The sequence below is a fragment of the Uloborus diversus genome, chromosome 9 (assembly GCF_026930045.1).
Source record: "Uloborus diversus isolate 005 chromosome 9, Udiv.v.3.1, whole genome shotgun sequence".
In the NCBI taxonomy this organism is placed as follows: Eukaryota; Metazoa; Arthropoda; class Arachnida; order Araneae; family Uloboridae; genus Uloborus; species Uloborus diversus.
This window is the reverse complement of record NC_072739.1, coordinates 73,691,204-73,718,217: the sequence shown is the minus strand read 5'-3', so window position 1 is coordinate 73,718,217 and position 27,014 is coordinate 73,691,204. Positions and strand designations below refer to the sequence as shown.

General features: G+C 34.2%; 1 protein-coding gene across 1 annotated transcript in view; it reads right to left on the bottom strand.

The window, feature by feature from the left end:
* The window catches only part of LOC129230660 (secreted frizzled-related protein 5-like), a 374,882-nt gene extending 356,564 nt beyond the window's left edge, over nt 1-18,318 (bottom strand). Inside the window, exon 1 of the mRNA XM_054865074.1 lies at nt 17,099-18,318. Within this exon, the coding sequence (XP_054721049.1) occupies nt 17,099-17,603 (505 nt within the window). The 5' untranslated portion in view covers nt 17,604-18,318. The remainder of the gene's footprint in view (nt 1-17,098) is intronic.
* Between the last annotated feature and the right edge of the window lie 8,696 nt (nt 18,319-27,014).

Sequence of the window (27,014 nt, the reverse complement as noted above, 5' to 3'; positions counted from 1 at the left end):
GAAATTTTTGTTCGTCTTAGCCGAGCCTCTTAATTTAATGTACGTATTATACGTGAACTTTTCAAATGAAATTAGATAGCAAACCAAACACAACGAACAAAGTGTTCGTTTCAGCCGTGATTACTACTGTATTTCGAAAAACTCGCCCCAGATCTATTTGATCTATTTATGTACAAACGTAAGTTGACAGCACGCATGGAGAAAGAACACGTTCATTTAGCTTTATAGTCAGCGATTGATATACGACCCTAAACGTATTCATGATTTCGTCAGAAGGCGAATTTCGGGGCCCTAGGCGGCCGGCTTGGCTTAGACCCATCACTGGTAAAAATGTTCGCTTTTACGACTAAAACTTTTTGTGAAAAATTGGTATTTACTACACAGGCTTCATAGATTTTTGTGATCAATGATCGTGATTTTTTTTTTTTTTTTTTATAGAAAAAGAAGGTGTTGAGAAGTTGAGATCGTGATTTTTGTGAAAGATTCGTTTTTGCGACCGTGATTTTTGGGACCACGAAAGTTCGTTTTTGCGATCGTGATTTTTGTGACAATTATTAGCAGTTGAGAGTTTGAAAAATCTGTTTTTGCGATCATGGCTTTTATGAGAGGTGTTAGGTTTAAAAGATCACTTATTGAAAATTTTGTGAGTAGTATTGAAATCGTATTCAAGATAAACCTGAAATAATAATTATTACGCATAAAAATTATAAAAACGTCATTGTGCTAAAAGATGAATACTGATATGAATAACCAACGCAAGTAAAGCGCAGATCGTTTCTAAAAGAGTACATATATCAGTTATTTCAAGACCACATTAAAGAACTAAATCATCCTCCCATTTTTAATATAAAATGAGAACAAATATTTTGTTATACAATGCAAAAGCATTTATTAATACCTTTTTATTCCATTAAGAAATGATTTTCAAAGGCAAATGAATAGTTTGCACGATGTTGGATGCATTCTTAATAATGAATTTTGCATTATTATTTCTGTGAATAGGTCTAATTCACAGAACACCCATCATTTTGTTTTTGAAGATTTTTTATTAATGCGGATGAATATCATGAAAATAATGGATATACTTTTATACGTTTACCAATTCATGTAAACAGTTATCCTAGTAATAATAATAATTCTCTGCCAATGCTGCAACACCATTCTATTGAAATACACCGCCAGCTCAGTCATACCAGCCGAGGACTGCAGTTTCGTGCTTATTAGCACTCATCAGCCCGGCATAGGAAGTGACTGAGCTGGAGGTCCAGCTCAGTACGAAGAATATAAAAGTCCATTGATGTGACCTTGCGCTCTTCGCCCCTTTTTATTCCATTAAGAAATGATTTTCAAAGGCAAATGAATAGTTTGCACGATGTTGGATGCATTCTTAATAATGACTTTTGTATTAATAATAGATTACATGAACGTTTTAACGAACTACGAGAGGTAATGTCCGCACACTGTCAAAAATGAAACGCTCAATTTTGACGATTCGGCAATCCTCGAGCACTATTTCGTTATTTTCGACGATCCTTTCGTCACCGAATCACGTGATATTTGACAAAACAAGAAATCTCAAATTTTTCACGAAATTATTTCGTCCCGATTTCGTCACATTGCAGTGCATTCTGGGAGTTTTCGTTTCAATCATGTACTTGCCCGTTAAATTATCTTATCTCAATTATTCTAAAGGATTCATCAAAAAGGTTAGTATTTATTGAAATTTGTATGTGCAATGTGCCTTCTTTTATGTATTGTTATATTTTTGTATAGTGTTGTGTTTATAGTTGTATTTAAAACACATTAAAATTGAAAACGAACGGTTCGATTAGGTTTAGAATTATGTGTGCTAACTTTGAGTCACCTCCACGTTAGGCTTAGCTAACGTTGTTTTTTTTATTTAAAAGAAAATGTTGGTTCGTTGACATTTGTTTCCAAAAGCGTACTTCCTTTATTTCGTTAAAAAAAATTACAAACATGACTAAAGAGTTTGTACGAATTTAAACTTACAAAAAAAAAAACCCCTCCACCGTAGCTTTAACTAAAAGATAATAAATACAGCGCTTTTATAAAAGGCATAGAACTTGGAAGCTTTTAATTTCAACATGGAATATATTACATGGTTATGTGTTTTCATTCTTCTCCATGAATTTTACAAAAATAATTCTGTTAAACGAAGTGTATTTTTTAGTTTAATAGTTCAAATTTGTTTCATTCTGCATTTTTATTTTCTTAAACAAATACTGCATACCAATCCCCCAATATGCTTACCAGCTTACCCCACGTTGTTTATATAATCTCTTTCCCTGCGGCAGATGTTTCTAGCAATAAGTGCTTATGTTCTTATTTGTGCAGCCTTTTTTTTTACTTGCATAAAACATGAAGTAAAGTAAATATCCATTTGATAAAATCATTTTAAGATAGAGAAAATATTAATTTCCATAAAGAACTCTATCTTTGTGTTTTATATTTCAGCAGAATATTTTCAATATTTTTTCAATTTTTTCGCAAATTAAAATAAATAATTGAAGTGAAGTTTTAATATTTAACCTCGATTTAAAAAGAAAAAAAGAAAAGATAGTGTAGCATGTTTGAAAATTGTAATAACAATAATAAGCATTTTTTGTTGTTTATTTTCCCACTTCATGCACTAAATTTATAAGTTTTTCTATGTCAATTTGTGTTACATAATTTGTCATAATTATGAATTTTTCCATTATACATAGTTTCTACAGCTAAAATAAATGCAGCATTAATTTTATTGCCATATTTGCCGCCTCAAGATATTGTCAACAAAAAGTGAGAAATCCCGATCTACATTAAATCAGACTAAAAAGCATTTTATAGATGAACTTCCAATAAATCCAAATCTTTCAGTTGGAGTTGTGATTTTGCTGCAGATAAAATAAAATGTCTGGAAATTTACCCGAACTTCAATTGAAAAATTGAAAGGATAATGAAAATATATAAAAAATTAAAAGGATAATGAAAATATATGTTAGGCTTTATATATGTAACAAGCTTTGCTCACCACACTAGTCCCTATTTTCATTATATACCTTTGAAAAAAAATCCATTGATATAGCTTGACCACGAAGAGAAGGCGGATGACCTTGAAGCGAAACCTCATTTTGTATCATTTGTAATAGGTATAATCAACCAGAAAGCACCTAAAAGTGAGAGTCGTTTTCATTGATCCTATCTATCACAAAATAATTACAATCAATCTATTACAAACGATACAAATGATGTGTTTGCTTCAAGGTCAACCGCCTTCTCTTCGCGGTCAAGCTTTATCAGTCAATTAGTTCTCAAGACACAAACAAACAAGAAAATGCACTTTGTTATTGGATTTCCCCTATCTTTGGCAGCTCTTCTCCCTTGGCGTTTTTTTTTTTAATTTACTGCGTGAAAATTGAATATTTTGAAAATAAAATATGCTTAGTTAAAAGTTGATACTCCCTTCGTCTCCGTCCCAAACTAGTAAGTAGAGCTACGTTTGAATATTTTTGTACTAGTGATTGATTCTGATGATTTTATGATTTTGTTCGATTATTTTTTAAAGATTTCAAGGTACTATACTATCAATTAACAACTTTACTTGGCAAGCATTCTCTCTTAAAATCATCCAGCTGAGTTTAAAAAATCCGAAGTACACACGCCCTTAAGGTACGCCCCATTTTGTAAGTACTCTACCACCAGTGTAGCAGAAAAATCAGTTTTTTTTTCTACTAAATCCCTATCCATCAGCTAGAAGGTAGCTTTATGTAATTACTAGTTAACTTATGAAATGGAGCGTGGCTTCGAGTGTTGGAGCCCTGGGTTTTTGACTCTAATTTGATAGTAGTTTAAGGAGGTAAAGCTCGGTAAGTAAATGTTGTTTATTGATAACATAGCACAATAAAATGTGCAAATGAATGTCTGAAAAAAGTGCAAATAAAATCATAATCACCAGTTTCAGTACTACTTAATTCATAAGTACTTTATTGGAACTAATTTGGGTAGGGGGGGGGGGAGTACTTCAGAAAACATTAATGAAGAAAACGGGACACGAAAATCGGAAAAAAAACGGTGTATTTTGGCTATGGGTTAAAATAAAAAATGAATTAAAAAAAAATCACAGATCAACAATTTTCGCACTTTTGATTTTTTTATATCTCAAAAAAAATTAAAAATTCACGACTTGATGAGCAAAAGAATTAACTCGTTTAATGGCTAAATAATGCTGATTCTCGATAAATTGAAGAAACTCTAATATTAGAATATTATTCAGAAATTAATTTCAGAAACTAACTGAGAGTCTAGCTGCCTAAATAAAAATTTTGTTCATCAGCTGTAAAAATAACTCATTCTTGCAATCTGCTTGAAAAAAAGCTGTCAGCATCGAAATAATCATATATTTTGAAAAATATGAAAATTAAATCAGATGCTTTTCAAAGTCACAAGCGAATCGTAGCTTTTTAACTTAAGAAAAAAAAAAACTCAGATTTTGAAAGAAATCGTGAAAACATGTTTTATTTCAGAAATAAACTGCTGAATTTCATCGTAAAACTTTCCTCGAAATAGAAAAAAGATCCATGTGCATGAGGGCATACACCCATGGACTTAAACCTTTACTTATTATGTATATATTCTCTTTTTAAAACTTTTTTAGGATGAATCCAACATCACGAAGATAATCGGAACAAGGACAGACGAAGACTTTTTCATAATTATAACAATATTCTAAATGTTCGTATATTATACATTGATTTCATGTTACACATGTTTGGAAATGAAAATAAAAACTTAGGGGTAAAAGCAAAGGTATATTTTTATAATTATTTAACAAACATTACACTAAATTAATTTTACCAAAAGATTTATTTCACATCTGCATTTTTTTAAGATTTATATTTTCAAATACCTTTTGCAATTTCGGCAGAGAATTGTTTTCAAATTATGAAGTATGAATTGCATGCAATAATAAAGCTCCTGTTTTAAACATAAATTTGGCCAAATAAACATTCTCCATACAAGCTTAAATTAATAAAACAAATAATTAATTGCAAAAAGAAAAAGGTAAGCTTTTTCTTAAGATTATCTAATTTTAGAACAAATATGTACTAACTTAAAGTTGTCCATTTTATTGTACTTTTTCTTTGAAATTTGTGGTATAAAGTTAGATAAAAATCTTTTTTTTTTTTCTGGAATTTTTTCATGCGATGCAATGAAGAAGAAACTTCTCAGCAATTTTCTCCCGAGCATATATCGATTTAACTGTGCATAAAAGGAGCACATGATTTTTTTTTTTTTTTTTCCACTTTTATATTCCCAGTAGGAGTAGGGTGATTTAGGAATTTCCACATCGTGATGCATCGCAATCCTTACATCGCGATGTAGCGACGTAGTTCAATTAGTTTGAAATATTCTTTCCGCTTTAGGGGCACCCCCCTCTCCAATTAGGGGATTTTTCCTTACAAAAATCCAGGCTTTTGTCAGATCTTTTTCTAATTCGGCACATAAATTCTTTAATCACATGAGGTAGTGCCCCATATGAATACTACCCAGTGGTTGGAAGTAGCGCGCAACAAGTAGCGACTCTACTGTAGTAGCTACATTTTTGAGTAGTTTGTAGTGTAGCGCACTACTTTTTTAAAAAAGTAGTGTAGTGAGTAGTTAACTACAAAAAAATAGTAGTTTGTAGCGATTTCTGGAAACTACTTTTAAATAAACTGAAAACAGAAAAAAAAGGTTCAAACGAATTTGATTGGCTCAAATTTTACACAAGTACATCAGCGGATGCAATGAGAAATAAGACTCATAAAAATACGAGCTGACCTCAGGCATTTCATTTTGACGCCATACGTTCTATCTGTTTGACGCCATTAGTTCTTTTGCCATTGTAATTTTCATATTTCACCAATATTCATATTGCAAAAAGTGCTTATTTTCGCGAAAATAAAGACATCGGTGATTTCGCGAGTTGAAAATTTGGAGAATTTTATATGAATTGACCGAAGATTAAAAAACAAAAATATTTTAGCTAGGCTTAAATTTTTGACAGTATTTACCAAATAAAAAGAAGCTACTGAAAATGTTATAGAAAAGGATGAAATTGAACTGTTCTGGAGGACTTACAATAAATACGAGCATTACAGTGTGTGAGAGTATGATAACGGACATTTTTCTTAACGTCTTCTGATGAGCTAATTTATCAATCTTTTTTGTTCAATTCTCTTACGGTGTGTATTTGTGTGTGTATCAGGATCCCCCCCCCCCAAAAAAAAAAATCGAAAGTTGATTTTTCAAGTCGCACACTCTCTTATATTTTATCCTTTTACATCCAAAAAAAAATCATATAAATTGAACAGCGGCAGCAAGTGCCGATTATATCTGAAAGTGTGAATCAGCACTTATGTAATGCTAGGCCAAATTGAAATAAAATGTTTTTTTAGAAACTCAAAATTTCTGTTGATAAAACGTTGCTCCTATACCCAGGTATGCACCACAAAAACATTTATTCAAATTAAAAACCATTTAGATATCCCAACGTGCCTAACATTTATAATTTTCTTCAAAAAATTAAGTTTTTGATACATATTTTCAGAAATGTAAGATTTTACGAAATTATCAAGCTAAAAAATATAAACAGTAAAGTAGAAAAGTTGGTAATTAGCGTTAAATAGAAATGTTTGTTTTCCTCCAATTTTTAAGTCTCCCACATAGTACTCAAAGATCTGGTTTTTTTCCAGGTTGAGTTAAGTTTTTCATTTAAAATATATTATTTTTTTATTATTCGTTTGTAATTGTTGATCTGTAAATGTGTTCGTTATCAATTTTTGAACTTGATATTCTATTTAAATTTATATGTAATTTTTTAAAAGATAACAGAAAAAAAAAATCAATTTTTTAAATAAAATTATAAATTTTAGGTCAAGTGTGTCATATCTAAATGTTTTTTAATTTGAATAAATGTTCTTGTGGTACATGTGGGGTGATGGGTACAGGGGCAACGTTTTCCAACAGAAATTTGGTTGCCCTTGTGCAAATTATCTGAAACTTTTTTTCACGATTGTTTTGACACAAAAGGAAAAAATAGAAGAGTGTATGCGACTTGGAAAATTGACTTTCATTTTTTGAGGGACAACCTATTGTGTATGCTTTTTATTTGCTTATTTTTTGGAAAGTAGCGAAGTAGCGACTACATTTCAAAAGTAGTTTGTAGTTACTACATTTTGAAAAAAGTAGTTGTAGCTGTAGTTAACTACATTTGTAACAAAGTAGTTGTAGTTGTAGTTCGCTACAAAAAAAATGTAGTTTTTCCAACCACTGATACTACCCCATGGGAAACTATCCTATGTGGATTTCCAGCATCAAAGGATATCTGGGCCGAATCTGGAAAAGATCCGACGAAAACTGGATTTTTATAAGGAAAACTCCTATAGGGTTTGCCACACATAGCGGGACGAAAACTACACTATGAGAATTCCGAAACATCAAAAGACAAATGTACCAAATTTGGAACAGATCAGACAAAAACTGGGTTCTTATAAGACCCCCCCCCCACACACACACGTGGTTTCAAACTCCATAGCGGAACGAAAACGGGAATTACCGAGTGTCAAAGGACATCTGTGACAATTTTGGAAAAGACATGATAAAACAGGTTTTTTGTAAGAAAACCCCTCATTTGGTGGTTGTCCCCCATAGCGGGGCGAAAACTACCCTATGAGAATTCCTGAGCATCAATGAACGAAACTCTATGCCAAATTTTGGAAAGATCCGACAAAAAATGAATTTTTTTTCAAGGAAAACCCCCATCGGGGTTGCCCCCCCCCCCACCCATACATTGACGAAAGCTAACCTCCGTGAATTCCTGAGCATCAAACCTCTATGGCAAATTTAGAAAAGATCGGACAAAAACTTTTTTTTATATAAGAACCCCCAATGCGGGGCTGCTCCCCCCCCATCATGGAGGGTTAAAAACTACCATGTGTGAATTCCCGAGCATCAGAGGACCTCTGTTCCAAATTTGGAAAAGATATGATAAAAACTTTTTTTATAAGAACCCCTCCCGTTTGGGGGTTGCCCCCCATAGCGGAAAGAAAACCACCCTATGAGAATTCCTGTGCATCAAATAACGAAACTCTGCCAAATTCGGAAAGATCCAACAAAAACTGGATTTTTTGTAGGAAAACTACCATAGGGGTTGCCCTTCCCCCCCCCCATAGAAGGCCGAAAACTACCCTGCGTGAATCCCCGTGCATCAAAGAGTCTATGTGTCAAATTTTGGAAAGATCCGACAAAAATTGGATTTTTTCAAGGAACCCCCCCCCCTCCGCTTCCTCCCCTTATAAAGTGATGAAAACTACCCTGCGTGATTCTTTAGCATCTAAGAACCTCTGCGGCAAATTTAAAAAAGATGGGACAAAAACTTTTTTTTTAATACGGAGAACCCCCAATGCAGGGTTGTCTGTCCCCCCCCCCCGCCCCCCACATAGAGGGACATAAACGACCTTGTGTGAATTCCCGAGCCTCCAATAACGTACCTCTGTGCCAAATTTGGAAAATATCCGACAAAAATTAGATTGTTTAAAGGAAAACCCCCATTATGGGGGGTTTAATTAGATACCATGGGGAGTTTAATCTGCATTGATTTGTTTTACCTTTTTAAGAAGTTGTTTGTTTGTATTTTTACATAAATAAAAATTTGCTTGACAAATTTTATGTGCCTCTTATTTTAACAATTGCTTGTCTTTTTTATGGAGGGGGGGGGGGCTGCAGGCCCGTTGTTTCAATTTTTTCCCAAATATGACAAAGAGTCTGTACTCAATTAAAATTTTACAGAAAACGAACTAAAACAACGGCCAGTCATGTGTAAAACCATGAATGTTCAAAAATCAAGACAGGAGGGGGGGGGGTCAATTGACCCCCTGACCCCGTAAATGACGGGCCTGTGAAAGTGACTATACGCAATAAAGTGGGAAACTACGGTGGTAAGATTCTGAAGTTAGTATTTGGTCACACGCACACAAATCTTATAAAATACAGTCGAACCTCGTTATAACGAACTTAAAGAGACCATTAAAATCGATTATTATAAAACGTGGTTCGCTTTATCCAAAAAACAATAAGACAAGGATTGCAAAAAAGTTCAATTCAGCAGTTATTTGTTTTAAGCGTGTTCGAATTAACGAGGTTCGACTGTATTCTCAAAAAAAAAAAAAAAAAAAAAAACTAATGTGCTCAAAAAAAAAAAAAAAGGAAATAAATTTTCTTAAAAATTTACGAAATTAACGTCTTCATATATGACGAAATTAATTTGACGAAACTAATGCTCTCAAAACTACGAAAATGATTGTTAATTTGACGAAATTAGAATGAAGAAATATTTCGTTACATTTGACGAAATTCGCATCCTCAAACCACTAACAAAAGCAGTTTCTTCAATTTGACGAAATGTTCGCTCGGAGCATATCCCTGGAAGTGGTTTCGTCAAAAACGAAGAAAATTTCGTCAAATTTGAAAGTCCATTTCTGAGAGTGCACAATTAGTGAAATACAATTTATATTATAAAAGAGTTCACGTCATCAAAACCAAGCTAATTTATTCCATATTATGCAGAATTGTTTATTTTCATTATGTTTTTTATGTTTTAAATTACATCTAAAAAATTTTCTTGAAACTGTGCAAGAAGATACTGATTACAATTTCTAGTTATTTCCACTATTTTATCCATCTATAAATCCATTAATCATTTTTACATTGTGAAGTTTGCTATCTCAACTGTTTCGCAGTTCAAATAAACTGTAAGAGGAACTGCAGTCTCTGGCTAATGGCTGCTGAAGGAGGTAAAACAGCTTTCGTTGGATGTGGCCTGTTCAATCAGGATCGCGCAAAATTGAAATGTTTTACCTCTTTGGCTAGTTTCTTAAATTGCCGCAAGGTGGTCAAACTCCAGCAGAAGTCTGTATGTCTGACGCGCATAGGGTCAAAATCGTTCGGTCGATTTCAAAAAATCGTTAAACCGGCATTAATTTGAATTTTGACTTCCAATTACATTTTTTGTAATCACGAATTGAGGTAGATCCCTACTCGTTGCGCTCCTTGTTTCTACAACTAGCTCCTATCGCAGTCATAACTGTAAAATCATAATTTGAGTTCAAGATGTCAAAATACAAATACCAGGGCTGAATGCTGGATGCTGTTTTTGTCTAAAGAGGAATGGGTAAAGTAGAGAGGGTCGTGTATATGGCGAAGGTATGGACGAAGAGCTGGAGGAGTCCAGCCCCGACACCACCCAGGAGGAACATACGCGATTGAAAATAAAAGCCTGTAGACTCCAAAAAAAAAAAAAAAAACAGGACGCAGCTCAACGTCAAGCGAAAACAATTGGTAATCGTGATTGCTCAAGGGAAAAAAAAAAGAAAATTAATTTGAATTCTGAAATTTTGAATTCAAATTATGTTTTTCGCAATCACGAACTGAGACAGGACCCTACTCATTGGAGTTATTGTTTCTAGAAACGGCTCCTGTCCCCCCCCCCCAAGCCTGCCTCTCCTCCTGGGCGGTTACTTGTGCATAGTTGTGTGTGTGCGTAGACCTGTGTGTATGCACGTAGGCGTGTGAGTGTATGTGTGTGAAGTCGTGTGTGTGTATGTGTGTGAACGTGTGTGTGTGTGTAGGACATGGACGCCGGACCAGGAGAAGCGGATAGCTCAAAACCGGAGCAGCCGCGCCCCGCCGCCAGCGGAGGACGGTGGGCGGTGGTGCTGCAAAGGCTTCTGGTCCAAGTTGAAAAAGGCACGGACACCAAAAACGGTCAAATGAGAACAATAAGCAATCGTGATTGCTCAAAAAAAAAAAAAAAAAAAAAAAAAAAAAAAAAAAAAACAGAATTATTGCAATACAGCGAAACCCCGACTTTACGTCCCATGAATCTACGTTTCTCTCGCATTTAACGTTTTTTTTTTCATCAGGTCCCAGTTTTTCGGTATACTAAGGTGAACCTAACCCGGACGTAAGTTTGTAGAATTTCCCGCATTTTACGTTTTCACCGAGAAGTAAAAAAGAAAGAAAGAAATTAAGTGTTATAAAGTAAACATGTTTCATTTGTCCTTTTTAAAGAAAACCCACACTCTTGAAAGTTAATCTATGAAAACAGAAATGCTATCGGACTTATCGTCCGCCAATGAAGATGAACAAGAGAAGAACCCGGAACACAGCATGTCACTTCTTTCAATATCGCATTGAAAAGCTTACAAATAAAGAAAAACTATTTCCTTTCTCATGAAGACTAGCGGGGAAAAAAAAAAACTTGCTAAGTATTTCAATCCTAGAAGATGCTGCATTTACTTCGAACTCAATGACTAAAAAGCAATTCACTATTATCGACTGTTTTCAGTTTAAGCGCCCGGATTCTACACTAAATGCGAAAAAATGATGTCTATGATAATAATGTAGTTTTCGTAAAATATAGTTATCATACCTTTTGAAAGAGTAATCTTTACAACCTTTAGTTTTTTTCTGTTTAATTTTTGTTTTCCATGTATTTCCCGCATTTTACGTTTTTAACCCAATCGCTTGAAAAACGTAAAACCGGGGTTTCACTGTATTTTGAGTACAAAAAAAAAAAAAAAATCCTGTATATTTCCAGTATTTTCAGTACCAATGCACGTTAAAAAGAGAGAGAGAGCGAAATCTTGCTCTACGTAATTAACGCAACAAATAGTTATAACGACATTTTTTAACAAAACGCGGCAGTTTTTTACAAGTACAAAACGACATTTTTAGAATCTTCAACGAATTAATTTAAAGAAAAAAATAAACCGGCGACTCATTTTCCGATAAAGCTTTTGAAGTTTTGATAGTGTTCATCTGTAAAATAACAAAAGCTTCCTACGTTTTAAATAAATTTAATGAAACGACATTGTTCTCTAAGCACTCTATTGATTTATCAATTTTTTGACTTACAACAAACTGCTCCAAAAGGAAACACTTTTCTTTCACAAAGTTGAAAGTCGCTAAATCAATATTGTTCTTTCACATTTAATTAAAATATGCTTTACTAAATGTCAAGATAAGAACGAAATAATTAATTTGAATGTAATGAATACTCTGTAAGAATTTAATCACTAAAAATAAAAATATTTTATGGTTACCGCAGTTAGAAAAATAAATACTTTTAAAAAAGTATAAGCTACAAGCTCTGTAACGGAGAATAAGAGTATTCTAAGACATTTTTATACTTAATTCCAACTTTGTGTACTATAAATAACAGAAATATTTAAAATAACAATTACACAGACGAATGCATCAGAAGCAAACGAACGCCCCCCCCCCTCCTTTTTTTCTAATTACGTAGACAATTTTGTTAAGAATATGGTTCAAAGCACAACACTCGCGCAAATGTTGCTTTTTACAAAGTTATTTTTGTAACTTTTTCTTTCTCTTTTTTTTTTTTTTTTTTTTTTTTGATCAGTTTGCGGGCGCATTTATAAGTGGAGCTGGCCATCTTCACTTCTGTTCCATTTCAAGTGCGCTCAAGCTACTAATAATAAATTTATGTGTTATACATGTAAATACTGACACACCACACATTAGTAGGTATTTATGACGTCACATTGGGTGACTTCACACTATATATACATAGGACACACTCAGACATATACATACATAGCTAAGTTTGTATATGTACATGGTACAGGTCCAACTGAAAGCTTTTTACGGGATTAATGCGAAATTACGCAAAAAGTTTGAAAACGTTAAATAAAGGTCGTTAAAAATATCACAGATTGTAAAATAACTCCGTTGAAAGAACATTCAAAAGTAAAAACAAATTACAGCCGAGTTATTTCGCATTGAAATTCATTTTGAAAAAATGCATCTTACTCATAAATTTAGTTTGGTTTACAAAATACTATTTCCGTTGCATGTTGAAATTATTCTCTTATCCTCTTTAAAATCTTCATCCTGACCAAAATGTCATAAATACAAAAATATGAATTTAAAGAGTTAATTTTTAACAAGTGTACATGCGTACACGCAGCTATTTTTTCTTGCTATAACTAAAAAGTAAAGTACTGTACTTCGTTGTCGTAAATCATCAGAAGGGCGTTTCTCAAAAAAAACGTTCCCTACGTAACGCAAAGTTTTTAAATTTTATTCAAGTAACTATTAATTAAATATGGGATTAACTGTTATGCTTTGATAGTATATTAAAGCATGTATTATTCCACAACAGCATTATTTTTTGACGGATTTTTCGAGAATCGCCCAGACGACTAATGAGGAAATGTAAAATAAATGGTATTCTAATTGAATTCCATTTATTTTACATTTCTTTTTTATTACTTTTTTTACTACTTTTTAATTGCTTTTTTAATGATATTAGCTTTAACAAAATGACATAACAGAAACGGCTCTCATTTTACGTGCAACAAATTGAAAGATTCATTTTATAATTTTAAAAGTTTTTCTTTAAACTTGATTAAAACAATGTAGTCTCAATCAACTTAATTATATAAATAAATAAATGCATGAAAAACAGGTTGAATTATTCAAAAATTCCTGAATTTATTTTACGATAATTAAGCAATTCATTTTGTAAAACTCTTTCAATCATTACACTCTTTACTGATGCATCTTTGCAACGCTATTTACATTAAATTACAATTAATATCAAATTCATCCTTCTTCATTTAAATATCTGTAAACGGAAAAATTCAAAGTATGTACGGTGAATGTTTTCTCATGGGGCTGTTCATTAATGATGCCACACTTTTTTTTTCAACAAATTTAACCCCTTCCCTTATCATAAATTGTCACATTTCTTCTTTCCCCTCCTCTCCCCTTGTCACATGCCCCGTTGTTTTCCATTACTTATTGTTATAAAAATTTAAAAAATGTGTGATTTCACGCTTCTTGTTCCTATTTCCTTCCCCCTTGTCCCAAATATTTTGAAGAGAACCCTTTTTGCGAGGGCGTTAAAATTCTGATCCGTAACCTTTCTATTCTATTCTATTCAAGAGTCACAACTGACTACAACTAAGTGCCTTGCCTCCATTGTTTTTATATACTGATAGATGGCAGCACCATCACCGGATCGAGCAGTTAATGAGAATTTAGAACTAGTCCAAGAGCTAATAGCTACCTGGTACTAGCACCCCCAGAGGTATCGTTTCACTTGGAGGACATTGAGACCACGAGCATATTTAACGTCGCCCAGTCCCCTTTAATGACGACGGTGGGTCTTCGACCAGCAAGGATCGAACCCGAGGCCCTCCGGCCCCGAGTCCAATGCCTTACCGATCAGGCTACCACGGCCCCTCCGTAACCTTTATGTGACGGAAGAAATGTAGTTGCTTCTGAGTTGTGGCCAAAACAATGAAAAATAACATTAATTCGCAACTCCAGAGCTCGAATACGCTACCTTGCGGTGATTAACAATACTAAAAAAAAAGGTAAAACATTCCATTCCACGTGTTTTTTTTTTTTTTTTTTTTTTGTGGTAAATTATAGGCTTTAGACAGTTTATGATGTAATGTAATTTCAGAAGAACAGAAAAGAAAGCTTCCCACAAACAGGATGAAAAATGACTGTCATCCACTAAGCGTCACAGCAAGTTATAAGTTACGGCATTTGTTTGTTTTACCTTTTTCATCCGCCATTAGACTGGCTGCAGCGCCCCTATAGTTTATTGGAGTGGCGAATTAAAGTTGATTTTGTTAATAAATTTAAAAAAACTATTTTCAAGGCTAAACTTAAACAAGCATATCGCTCGTTTAGAAGAAGATTGCCATAATTTTCTTATTTTTTCGCTTAAAGGGCTTCAAATGACGTTATCTTCTAAGGAAAATAATGAGATTTTTTGCTCTAATATTAACCACTAGATAACACGGCAAATTTACTTTCCTTACAGCAAATTTCCTGAAAAGTTAAACTGCAAACGCTTCTCCTGTAAAATTTCATTTCTTCGTATTGTGGCACTCTTCTTCCAAATGAGCGATATATTAGTGGATTTTTGGCCATTTTAAACTTTCCAAATAATGCGGGTTTTCGCTTTGATTCAAGTCAAGACATCAGTTTAAAAGTAATCCACATTGCGTAGGTTCAGGCATGAAATTCGTTTGTTAACTTTTTATTTACAAAATTAACTTTATAATTACTATCTTTTTCATTGTTTTTGGTAACAGTTAAATAGCAGATTTCGAGTATTGTTTAGTTTTCTCGTTGTTAATAATCGATTTTCTTCTTTAAAAATACGAATTTTGTTGCGAATATGCCTAAGTCAGGCTCGGAAAGAACAAGAGCGTGGCGAGAACGAAAACGCGAGGGAAGTGACAATTCAGGATGTTAAGAAAAAAAAAAAAAGAAAACAAAGAAAAGAGAAGATAAAAAAATTTCGGTTCTGTCGTGTGCCTTTATGACACACATTTTTTTCTTTTTTTAAGTATTGCTTTTCTTAGTAATGATTGACCTTGGAAATGTTATTCGGGGTAATGATTTTTATGGGCGGGACCCAGAGTTATTTTTAGGCCCATTACAAGCGTAATTCCTACATTGAAAACTAGAAAAAAGACTCAAAAATTTAGTGACGTTTTGAACTTAAAAAAAAAAAAATCCTGCCAAATGGGGGAGGGAGGAGTGATTGGATTTTAAAAATATTATATTTGAATGCTTTTTTTCTTTCCATAAATCCAAAACGTCAAATGTTCTAAATGTTAGAAATCAAAATAGCGTCTCTCTCAACCATCGTCCATTGCATTCTTTGATGAAATTCCCTTTGTCCTATTTTATGAGATTCATCACTAATATTTCGGTCCTCCACCCCTTTACTGTTTTCATTACTTCTCTCCTCCAGAAGGAATTTAACTCATTTAAGTAATGCTAAGTGCAGCAGTCCCTCGCTACATCGCGTATTCGGATGCATCGAACTTTTTCATTGTCTCCCGAAAAATTAAAAGTAACAAAATATGTTGCTTTAAATTCGGGATCCCATTCATGGAAAAATGTTGTATCTCTCAGGAAAAGTCTCTTACTTTAATGAGCTAAACAAAACTGGTATGTTTCACTTTTTACACTCATCAGAACTTATTGCAGTATATGCTTCAACTTTTGATCCTCATTTTACCAGAAAACAAACGAAATAGTTGAGGGTATCTTTTTCATCAATTGATAAGCTGAATTAACTTTTTATTTCTACTAAGAAAGTAGTCCCAATTTGTTGTAATTACACATATTTATTTGGACATCAAGCAATCATTATTTTTTGACCTCGGTCATCTCTATCGGGTTTTGGATGTATCGCGGTTTTTAGTTTTCACCCGACAAGCGCAATATAACGAGGCGTTACTGTAGTAATATGTTTGAGTGTTGAAAAATATCTCTCATTTAGCTCCATGCCACTCTTTTCCAGTTGATCATTTAAGAACCATTTCGGACATATTCTCTTTTGGAAGATAAAAAACAATATCTGCAGAAATGAGTTTTTGAAATATTTGAAGAATAGTGTTTTTGGATTCTATACTAACAATAGAGAAAATTTGACGTTCTTTTCGTGCTTTATTTTCGAAGGAAAATCCAAATAAGCAATAGATAACGTTGTTAAACCTTCTCTTCGATTTATATTAGAAATAGCATAACAACTGCGTTACTGGAAGGGGTGGGTCGAAACGCGGTCGGGGATGCACTGAACTGTCCATAGCAATCGTCAACTTATACGTCGCTATGTGCAGGGGGGCCCTGAACTTAAAATTTTGGGAGGACGGAAATTCTCAATTTGCCGAATGGAACTTTAAATTTTGCTGAATGGAACTCCAAATTTCGCCGAATTATGATAACTTTGTCGAATAGAACTCCACCTTTAGCCGAATCATCAGACAAAATTTGCCGAATAGGGAAATTTTGGACAGGTCGCAATGACCTTCTTTCGGGGCGCCCCTGGCTATGTGGCGTTTCAAATGACGTCATGGAGCCGAAAGCAAGGAAGGAAATCAAAAATAAATTACTTGTTTTCAATGAATTTCAATTTTCTTCGATTTTTACACTACGTTGCCCTCAACAGCATAAAATAATTCAATTCTACACATAAAATAAAATTAGGAAGATGACTAACCTGTATTGGTGTTGGCCATGACGGAGATGCACATGTCGTTGTCGAGGGGAAATTTGTCGCATCGCACCATGTCCGGCCAGGGGAAGCCATAGGCCCTCATCCGGCCCTCGCAGCCGGTCCGAACCGCCTCGCAGAGAGAGCGGCACGGGTAGATGGGCCTATCCAGGCAGACGGGGGCGAACAGGGAGCACAGGAAGAGCTGAGTATCCGGGTGGCACTTGAGATTGAAGAGGGGCACCCACGAAGAGGACTGCTGCCCCACCTCTGCCATAGAGTCGTGGTCCAAAAGGTTGGGCAGGCGCATCCGGGTGTACCCAATTCCTCGGCACAGAGTCAAGTTCTCGGGGATGTCGACGCACGAGGGCTGAGAAGGGCGCAGGGCGGCCGCCCCTCCCCACTCGGGGCCCAGGTAGATGGCGCCGGCCCCCAGAGCGGCCGAGAGGGACCAGCAACTGCAGGCCATCATCACCAACAGCACAAGCGGTACATCCAGAAAAGGTTTCATCCTCAAGCTGAAGATCACAATCACTGTTCAATCGTCAATCAATGACATGCAGCCCGTAGCCCCGAGCGATTATATTATATGGCGGCCGTCGCGGTCAAAAAGCAGGGTTCTAGCAGTTCTAGATGAATCCAAATACTCGAACACAGTCGCTGTCAAAAAGCAGGGTTCACTTCAATGCTATTCTAACTTAATGAATTCAAATACTCGAGTACCGTCGCTGTCAAAAAGCTGGGTTCACTTCAATGTTGTTCTTCTAGGTGAACCCAAATCCTCGAAGATCGACGCTATCAAAAAGCAGGGTTCGCTTCAATGACACTCTATCTAGATGAATCCAAATATTTGAGGACCGTCGTTGTCAAAACGCAGGGTTCACTTCGATTATTATTTTCAAATGAATACGAATACTCGAAGATCAGAACAAATGAAATCGCTAAGGTAAGAATTTCAGCTTTTTAGAAATTAAACATTTTTTAGAGAAGTATCCAACAACCGAACTCGATTTTATTTCTCTTCCAGGAATGGGCATTCGTTTGAAACTTATAAACACGAAAACAGGTGTCAACAACGGAAGAATGATTCAAAAGTATTCGAATGGAAAGGAAAACGCACTGGTACGTCCCGGCCGCATTCGAGGCAGCAATCAGAAATGAAAACAAATCGCCGCGGAATGTCACACGCACGTGTTCTGGCGGACTTTCCAGAGCGGGAGAAACGAACCGTCGGACACCCCGCGTGCACTACGAGGATCGTCTGCGGACGGTCCAGCCCGGCGCGCCTTCCGAGGATCGTGGTCACGTGGCTCGGGAGGGTGCTCCGTGATTCTCTTCAGCAGACGCCATCTCTCGACGGAGAACGAAACAAATATCATAGGATCGACGCATGAGGAGAGATAAAAACATTTTTTCCTTTAATTTTCTCACAATCACAATTTCGTACATCGATTCTAACCACTTCCTGCCTTTAGTAGCGAATTTTGAGGGGGGTGGGGCACAAGGGGCCCGTGTACCTCTTAAAGAATTAAAATAGATTTAACTATCCGATCCCATAAATATTACTTGATTTATTTCCAATATAAGAAATCATTATTTGTATGAAATCACTTTTGTTTCCTAAAGAGTAATATAGGAGTCAGAGATTAATATACAAAAGAAAATATTTTTTTCGAAATTATTTCACAGATTTATAATTCAGAGTTACGTAGTATCTCATTTCGTGCATTAATTCTTCTTTGGTAATTAGCATTAAAAGAATCAAAAAATATTTTAAAAGAACTTCGCAATGAAAATTTGTATGAGGAGTCACTTTTCACTTTTACTCTCTGGTGCCCCCTTCAAAAACAATTTCTGTATACTTTGCCTTTTGGTTCAAATTCGGAGAAAGATACAATTCGTCATCAAACAACAATCTCCTTCAAACCCGAAAGAAATAAATAATGGACAAATTAAATAAATTAATAAATGAATTTAAAAAATAAATCAATAAACAAAATAAATAAATAACTAAATAAAGCAGGAACTAATACTAAATTAGAAAAAAATAATAATAATACGATCCAAAGGGTCTCACCTCATGTTGAAAAGAATCTCGCGGGCCAAAACAGATATAAAATTAAATATGTTTAAATGTTTTCAAGACAACAAAATAAATAAATAGTTAAATAAAGCAAAAACTAATACTAAATTAGAAACCTAAAAAAAAATAATAAGACGATCCCAAGGGTCTCACCTCATGTTGAGATGAATCTCGAGGGTCAGAACAGATATAAAATTTAAACATGTTTAAATGTTTTCAAGATAACATGGGTAAAACAAGGAAAAGGAAAGAAGATAACTATCCAAATATTATTGTTATCATTACTGCATACTTATCCTCATATATATAATATCCAATGATCGAGTAACCTGCGAGTTTCAACAATGAAACTCGCGCCACGGCATGATAATTTGATAATAAGCTTGGGTAATGTTAACATGCAGGGAAAGGCTTTATTGTGACAAGGCTGAACTCGTTCCGGTCACTTAACTGTTTTACTGGTAAGACTGTGTCATTTCAGGGGAATGAAGAAACGAAAGAATGGTCAACTATGAACGCTTTCTATTGGAGCTTTAGGGTTAATCCACTGGAGATAGGGTTACAATTTCAACTATCAAAAAACATCTCCAAACGGGCAATGGCTTCGTTCAAATGTAGAAGCAATTTTCACCCGTCATACCCGGACAAGCGACTTTCTAATTTATTAGTAAGAAGTTTTCATCTGTCTTTTAAACTAATTCTGACTATTTGAATCCAAATCTGCAACAATCACTCTTGACACCGAATGAAAATAGGTTGTTTTGGAAGGTAGCGAGACAAAGTTTTCTATTTGTAACATTGGGTTTAAAACGAGCTGATGTCATCACATGACTTTCTTTTACGCCAATTTAATGATAATAGTGCCTTGGATTGTGCAAGGAAACACTAAATATTTTCACTCCTAGTTTGTTGCCAACCGAAGCAAAAAAAAAAAAAACATTTTACACAGACTTTTTTCCCATTATTGGCAATTTTAATGTGATTCAATGGTTAACTCTCTAAATGTCACCAATAGTGGCCTAATTAAAACCAGATTTCAAAAATAGGAAAAAACAATCGCTAAATTGTCAAAAAAAAACTTGGCGACCAAAATCCTGGCGATATATCGCCAAGTGTCTGCCAAATTATAACACAACTTGAGTTTGCATCGAAATTAACAAGGACTCCCCCTCCCCCCCCCAAAAAAGTTGTAAAAGACCCCATTTGAATCATCCGAATGCAACCAAAATGGGAAGTGCACAACTACACCCCCACTAGGAGTCTATTTGCCAAATTTCAACTTTCTACAACATACCGTTTTTCAGTTATACGAGATACATACGCAGATACACGCTTACGCACATGCATACGTCGTACTCGTACATACGGACGACACGAGAAAACTCCTTATAATTAACTCAGGAATCGTCAAAATGGACATTTCGAGCGTCTATACGTTCTTAGGTATATACGCACGTGTGGTCGGCCGAAAAAAAAAAAAAAAACCTCAACATTCTTTCGAGAGTGAGCAAAATAGAAATTAAGGTCGATTTTTGAGTGAAAATGTTTTTGTGAATATACTTCCTTTTTACTACCTATTACAAAGTAAAGGAAGTAAATTCGCGAAACAAATTTCACCCAAAAATCGGTTTTAATTTCCATTTTGCTCGTCCCCGAAAGAAACATTGAGTTTTTTTTTTTTTTTTTCAACCCGACTATCACTGGATATATGCCTAAGAACTGGATATATGCTAAGATCGTCGAAAAATACATTTTGACGATCCTTGAGTTAATTATAACGATTTTTCTCTTGACGTCCGTATGTACGTATGTGTGTGTGTGTATGCGTGTATTGTATGTGTGTATGTATCACGAATAACTCAAGAACGGTATGTCCTGTAAAGTTGAAATTTGATACGCAGACCCCTAGTGGGGTCTAAATGCGCATCTCCCTTTTTGGTTGCATTTGAATGTTCCAAAGGGGGTCTTTTACACCTTTTTAGGGGGAAATCATTGTTAATTTCAATGATAACTCAACTGGTGTTATAATTTGGCAAACACTCGGCGATATGTCGCGAAGCTCTTAGTCACCAAGTTTTGTCGCAAACTTGGCGGTTTTTTTTAAATCTGGTTTTTATTTTGGCCACTATTGTCAACATTTAGAGAGTTAACCATTGAGTCACACTAAAATGTCCAATATTGGGAAACTTAAGAGCCATTGTCTGTAAGAATCAGGCAGTTTACACCATTTGTGATTGTTGACATTTTTAATTTTTTCTTATTTTCACATATGTTGTTCCTTATCATGAATATAATGTTTGTGCAAAATATGAGCTTTGTCTGCCTTACCGTTTTTGGGAAATTAGATTTTTTAATTTAGGGGGTGTGGCACATTTTTGCGTGTTTTTCAAATTTGCAGATTTTTAAAGTTCTTGTTGCTTTAAGCGCCCCTATAATGACATGGATTTTTAAAGTTTATACTATTATATGGTCTTCTTAGATACTATTACAGCTGTCAAATCGGTGTCACTACGAGGGCGACGGCCACAAACTCCGTTTAAAAATGACTGAAAATGAATTTTTTTACTACATTAAATGCCGATTTTCTCAAAGCGCCTTCATGATGACACCAACGTTTTTACATAAATTCCTAGCTACACTTGCATACATCAAAAATATGTAATAGAATTGGTGTCACTCTAAGGGCGCCAGAAGATATTGGAACTTTTATGTGATAAATTTCACAAAAATGCAAATGTTTAAAATTTAACTGCCACTCTCGCCCTCATAGCAGAGATCTGAAACTAGTTAAGTTTGATAACCAACATGTTCGTCTAACATATGAACTAAAAAAATCGGTGTCACTCCTATTACTTTCGGAAATATAATCATTCGAAATTAGTATGTTATGGAGTTATTTAAAAAAAGACTTTCCTAACTGGAATGGATTTTTGCACGGTTTGTTTTAAACTTTAATATAAAATTACAGTAGTGACACCTAAAATAATATGTTTCTAATGCTTTTTATATAAAAAAAAGCTTTATAAAAAGCATTAGAAACACAGTAAATCGATGTAGGTACAGATGGACGTAATGTGTATTATAGGCTAAAATAATCGTGCTAATATTCATATTTTTTCAACCATGTTAATTTTTTATCTGTTACTTATATTAAAAATGCAACTATTTATAACATAATGTCTTAAATAGTTATGAACATAATGTATAATATAGCGAGCATTCAGAATCTGAAACATAATTTGAGGAGGACGTAGACTACAACAAAGAAAATATAAAAAATCAAATCACCCAATTTCAGAAAGACGGTCATCTCTTATTGATATCCGGTAATTTTGTAGCACTAAAGCTTCAGAAAACATGGTATCCCGGAGAAATAGTAGAAGTTGAGCATTTGCAAGTAAAGATCAAATGCATGGCAAGAAGGATTGGAATAAATAAATTTATTTGACCGGAAAAAAGGCGAGTATTGGTATGATAATCTAAACATATTATGCACAATAGATCCACCTGTACCTATATCAAAACGAGCATCTTCTATTCAAGATAAAGACGCTCGTACTGCCCAAAGCTGTTTATGTTAAACGTTGCTTCTTTGTAATAAATTAAAAATAAATATGGTCAACACTATCTGGGTGTGATAAGATTAAACTATCAAAATACACAAATAAACAAACAAAATAAATTAAAATTAATAATAATGATAAATGAAAAAATGCACCACAACATACTAACTTCGAATGATTATATTTCCAAAAGTAGTAGGAGTGACAATAATTTCATTAGGTCAAATGTTAGACAAACGTGTTGGTTATGAAGCTTAAATAGTTTCAGATCTCTGCTGAGGGGACTAGTTGTATTCAGATTAGCAAATGGTCATCTTCTACTATTTCTCCGGGATACCATGTTTTCCTACAATTTCTCCGGGATACCACGTTTTCCCAAGCTTTAGTGCTACAAAATTACCAGATATCAATAAGAGATGACCGTCTTTCTGAAATTTGGTGATTTGATTTTGTATGTTTTCTTTGTTTTAGTTTACGTCATCCTCAAATAATGTTTCAGATTCTGAATGCTCGCTATATAATACATTATGTTCATAACTATTTCAGACATTATGTTATAAATAGTTGCATTTTTAATATAAATAACAGATAAAAAATTAGTATGGTTGAAAAAATATGAATATTAGTACGACTATTTTAGCCTGTAATGCACATTACACAATACGTCCATCTGTACCTATATCGATTTACTGTGTTTCTAATGCTTTTTATAAAGCTTTTTTTTTATAAAAAGCATTAGAAACATATTATTTTAGGTGTCACTACTGTAATTTTACATTAAAGTTTAAAACAAACCGTGCAAAAAGCCATTCGAATTAGAAAAGTCTTTTTTTAAATAACTTCATAACATACTAATTTCGAATGATTATATTTCCGAAAGTAACAGGAGTGACACCGATTTTTTTAGTTCATATGTTAGACGAACATGTTGGTTATCAAACTTAATTAGTTTCAGATCTCTGCTATGAGGGCGAGAGTACACTGTAAAAAATCTCGGAAAACTCTCTGAATATACAAAAAAGTTTTCCGTAATACACAGATTCGTACGCCCTCCGCAGTTTTCTGCTATAATCAAAAACGTTTCCCGTTTAGCAAGAAAGTAAGAGTCGACGCATGCGCAGGTGACACGGCAATTTTATAGTCCAGCAGCAAATCTAAACTGAAACTTTCGAAAGCACGCAATGAAAACAACTGCTGACTCATGTATGCGAAGTAACACTCATCAAGGGGATTAGTAGAAGTTTTGTTCCTCGCATGAATTCACTGAAGATAATGTTAAAGTCTTATATTTTCTTGCTTATGTATCGTCATGAGATTGAATTTGAAGCTATGTCACTTATTTTTAAGTACGAATTGCAAATTCTCGACGCATGCTCGCGGAAGGAATACAAACTGAAATTAAAAACCAAATAATTGCCGAGAGGACGCCATGTAACTTCATTGCGTCGCATAACTTGTGTAGGTAATTTTTCTTGGATACTTTTCTTCTTTCTACCAAATGGGTAATTTTTGTTGGCAGAATTTTATTCTGTCATAAAAATCACCTTTTTGGTAACCAAAGCCTGCAAAAGACCACCACCGACGAATAGATAACAACTTTGCAACTCTATTACTTTAAAGAGATTTAGTTCATATAAATCTCGTTAAAAAAAACTATTTTCTTCAGTATAATTTTTTCGTTGTGAACTATTGCAATTTGAAAATATTTTACATTACATAGAACACATATTTAAAGTGCAAGTGTGTCTAGTTTTATTCTGTAAAATTTATGAATTGAAGATTATAAAAAAATTTAAATAAGTGTTATTGTGTACTTTGTTTTTATGTGGCAATCTCAGTTAATATTTGGCTGAACATTTATGTATCAAGCATTATGAATTAAATGTTATAATATGCAAATTGTCAGGTTTGATAGTTCGTCTTTAAGGTTGCATGTTTTCATTCTCTTGTAAACAGTGTAGCTAGATTGTATGAAGTAAAAAAAAAAACTATCTCTTGTAATTAGGAACATAGTGCTTCAGTATTATCTAAATGACGATATCTCTTTAAATATTTGCATTAGCGAAACGCTTTAAATTAGTTAAATGTGTATTAATTTATTTAACAAATAAATACATATATGTATTTAAAAGTGTCTTCATTTTTTTCGTTTTACGAGCCTCAATTTTACCAAAAGCAAAAAAAAAAAAAGACTTAATAAAATAATTTTGTATTTTTACACCATATTAAAGTATTTGACTTATAATTTATATGATACTTTGATTTATAATGTATATGATACTTTGATTTATAATGTATATGATGTTGCTTTTTCAAGGGGGGGGGCGCTTCATAGCATTTTATGGGTGCACCATCACTCTTATGGTGGGGGGGGGGGTATTCTCGTATATATGAAATGGAAAAATCATGTAATAGAGTTCAATGTTTTAATAAATAAAATATATAATGCATTTTGCGCACACTGTAAAAATAAAATCAGTAACCTATTTTGAGTAAGTATTTATATTTGTGATGAGCTGGAAAAGGGCAAGAACAGAAGAATCAACCCGAATGGTTCCAGCAGAGGGACTTGGTGTCATATTTAAATTCATCAATTTCTCTGTTGGTACTTTTCGGTACACTTTGTTCGTCAGAGAAATTGACTTGAGGTGAACGAATTCCGGAACGCGAAGGGTAGGTAAGTCCTGTCAAATTTTATCCAAAGATAAAAACTATCAAGTTTGATACAAGATATGTTTTTAAATTCTGCATTAAAAATACAATATGTTGATAGTTTTGTCTTGAAAATATTGAGAGAAAAACTGAAGTTTAAGATTGTTTAACAAACAATCCCCACTTTTCAGAAGGTACCCCCACTCCAATTCCCCGACGATTTTGTGATTAGGAATGAAACTACTAGATTATTTCATAATTTTTCAAAAATTTATAACTGTGCATATGCTATGCTGTTAACCATGCTATTTGTCATTAGATTGGTTGGTTGGTTAGTTGATTTTTTATGGCGCAAGAGCCCTTAAGGGCTATACTGCGCCAAACGATTTTTTGTTATATTTTTTTTAGTTTTCATTTAAAAATGAATCAAAAAAGTAAAACAAAGTATTTTTTGAAGTAAAAGCATAAACCTTCAAGTTGTAGTATTAAAAAAGGAACACCTTAAAAACATATAAATGCTAAAAACATATTAAGAAAAAATGGATAAAACAATATCTTGAAAAATATAAAAACGACGAAATCACATAATGACAACACAAACACTAAATTAAAAGGGAGAAACCAATCTCCCGGAGGAAGGGGTGTAAATTGCGATGGGGTTGGTCCCCAAGCAACTCCTTCAAAGTAGGGTTAAAACCATTAAAATATTTGAAACGTATTTGATTAAAATTTGGGCAGTTACTTAAAATATGTAACACTGTCTGAATGACATTACAAGTTATGCACATTGGAGCTGGTTCACGGCATAAAAGGTATTTATGTGTGAACCTAGTGTGACCAATGCGAAGTCGATCTAATAAAACTTGTTCTCTCCTGGTGAGAGGCAATGATCTAAAGCCTTTAGTTGAGGGCTGAATTGAACGCAGTTTGTTTTGGGTTTCTGAATGCCAAGACCGCTGCCAATGCGTATTAAGAGATTCAGAAATGGCGTTTTTGATGTCAGCGTAAGGAACACGGTCGTCAACCAGAATACTTGCAGTTCTGGCAGCCGAATCGGCTGCCTCATTGCCTACAATGCCTACATGACCAGGGATCCAACAAAAGAGGACTTTAAAATTGTTTTGCATAAGATTTTTTAACACATGATAGGACTGAATGGCTATAGGGTGGCTATTATTATTGCAGTGAGTGATTGCTTCCACTGAACTCTTTGAGTCAGTGTATATCACCCACTTTTTGTAGTTGGATTGAGCTATTGACTGAAGAGATATAAATATGGCTTTTATTTCTGAAGTAAATACAGAGCAAGAGGGGTTTAATTTTTCTGCCATAACGTGACCATCAACTATTGTAGAAAAGCCGACGCGATCGTTTGCTTTTGATCCATCGGTAAAAATATCTTTATATTCCGAATATTTGCATTTTGTATCATAAAATATTTGCTGGTAAGCTGTATTTGGTGTCGTCTCTTTAGGGAATTTAGCGAGGTCATTGATAGTAGATGTATTTACTTCACACCCATGGTTCAATTGGTTTTAATGTGTTGAAGGTTTTGAAATCTAATAGCTGTAGGTCTGACAGCATCCGACGCATTCGGATCCCAAATGTTGGGATCATCGAAGGA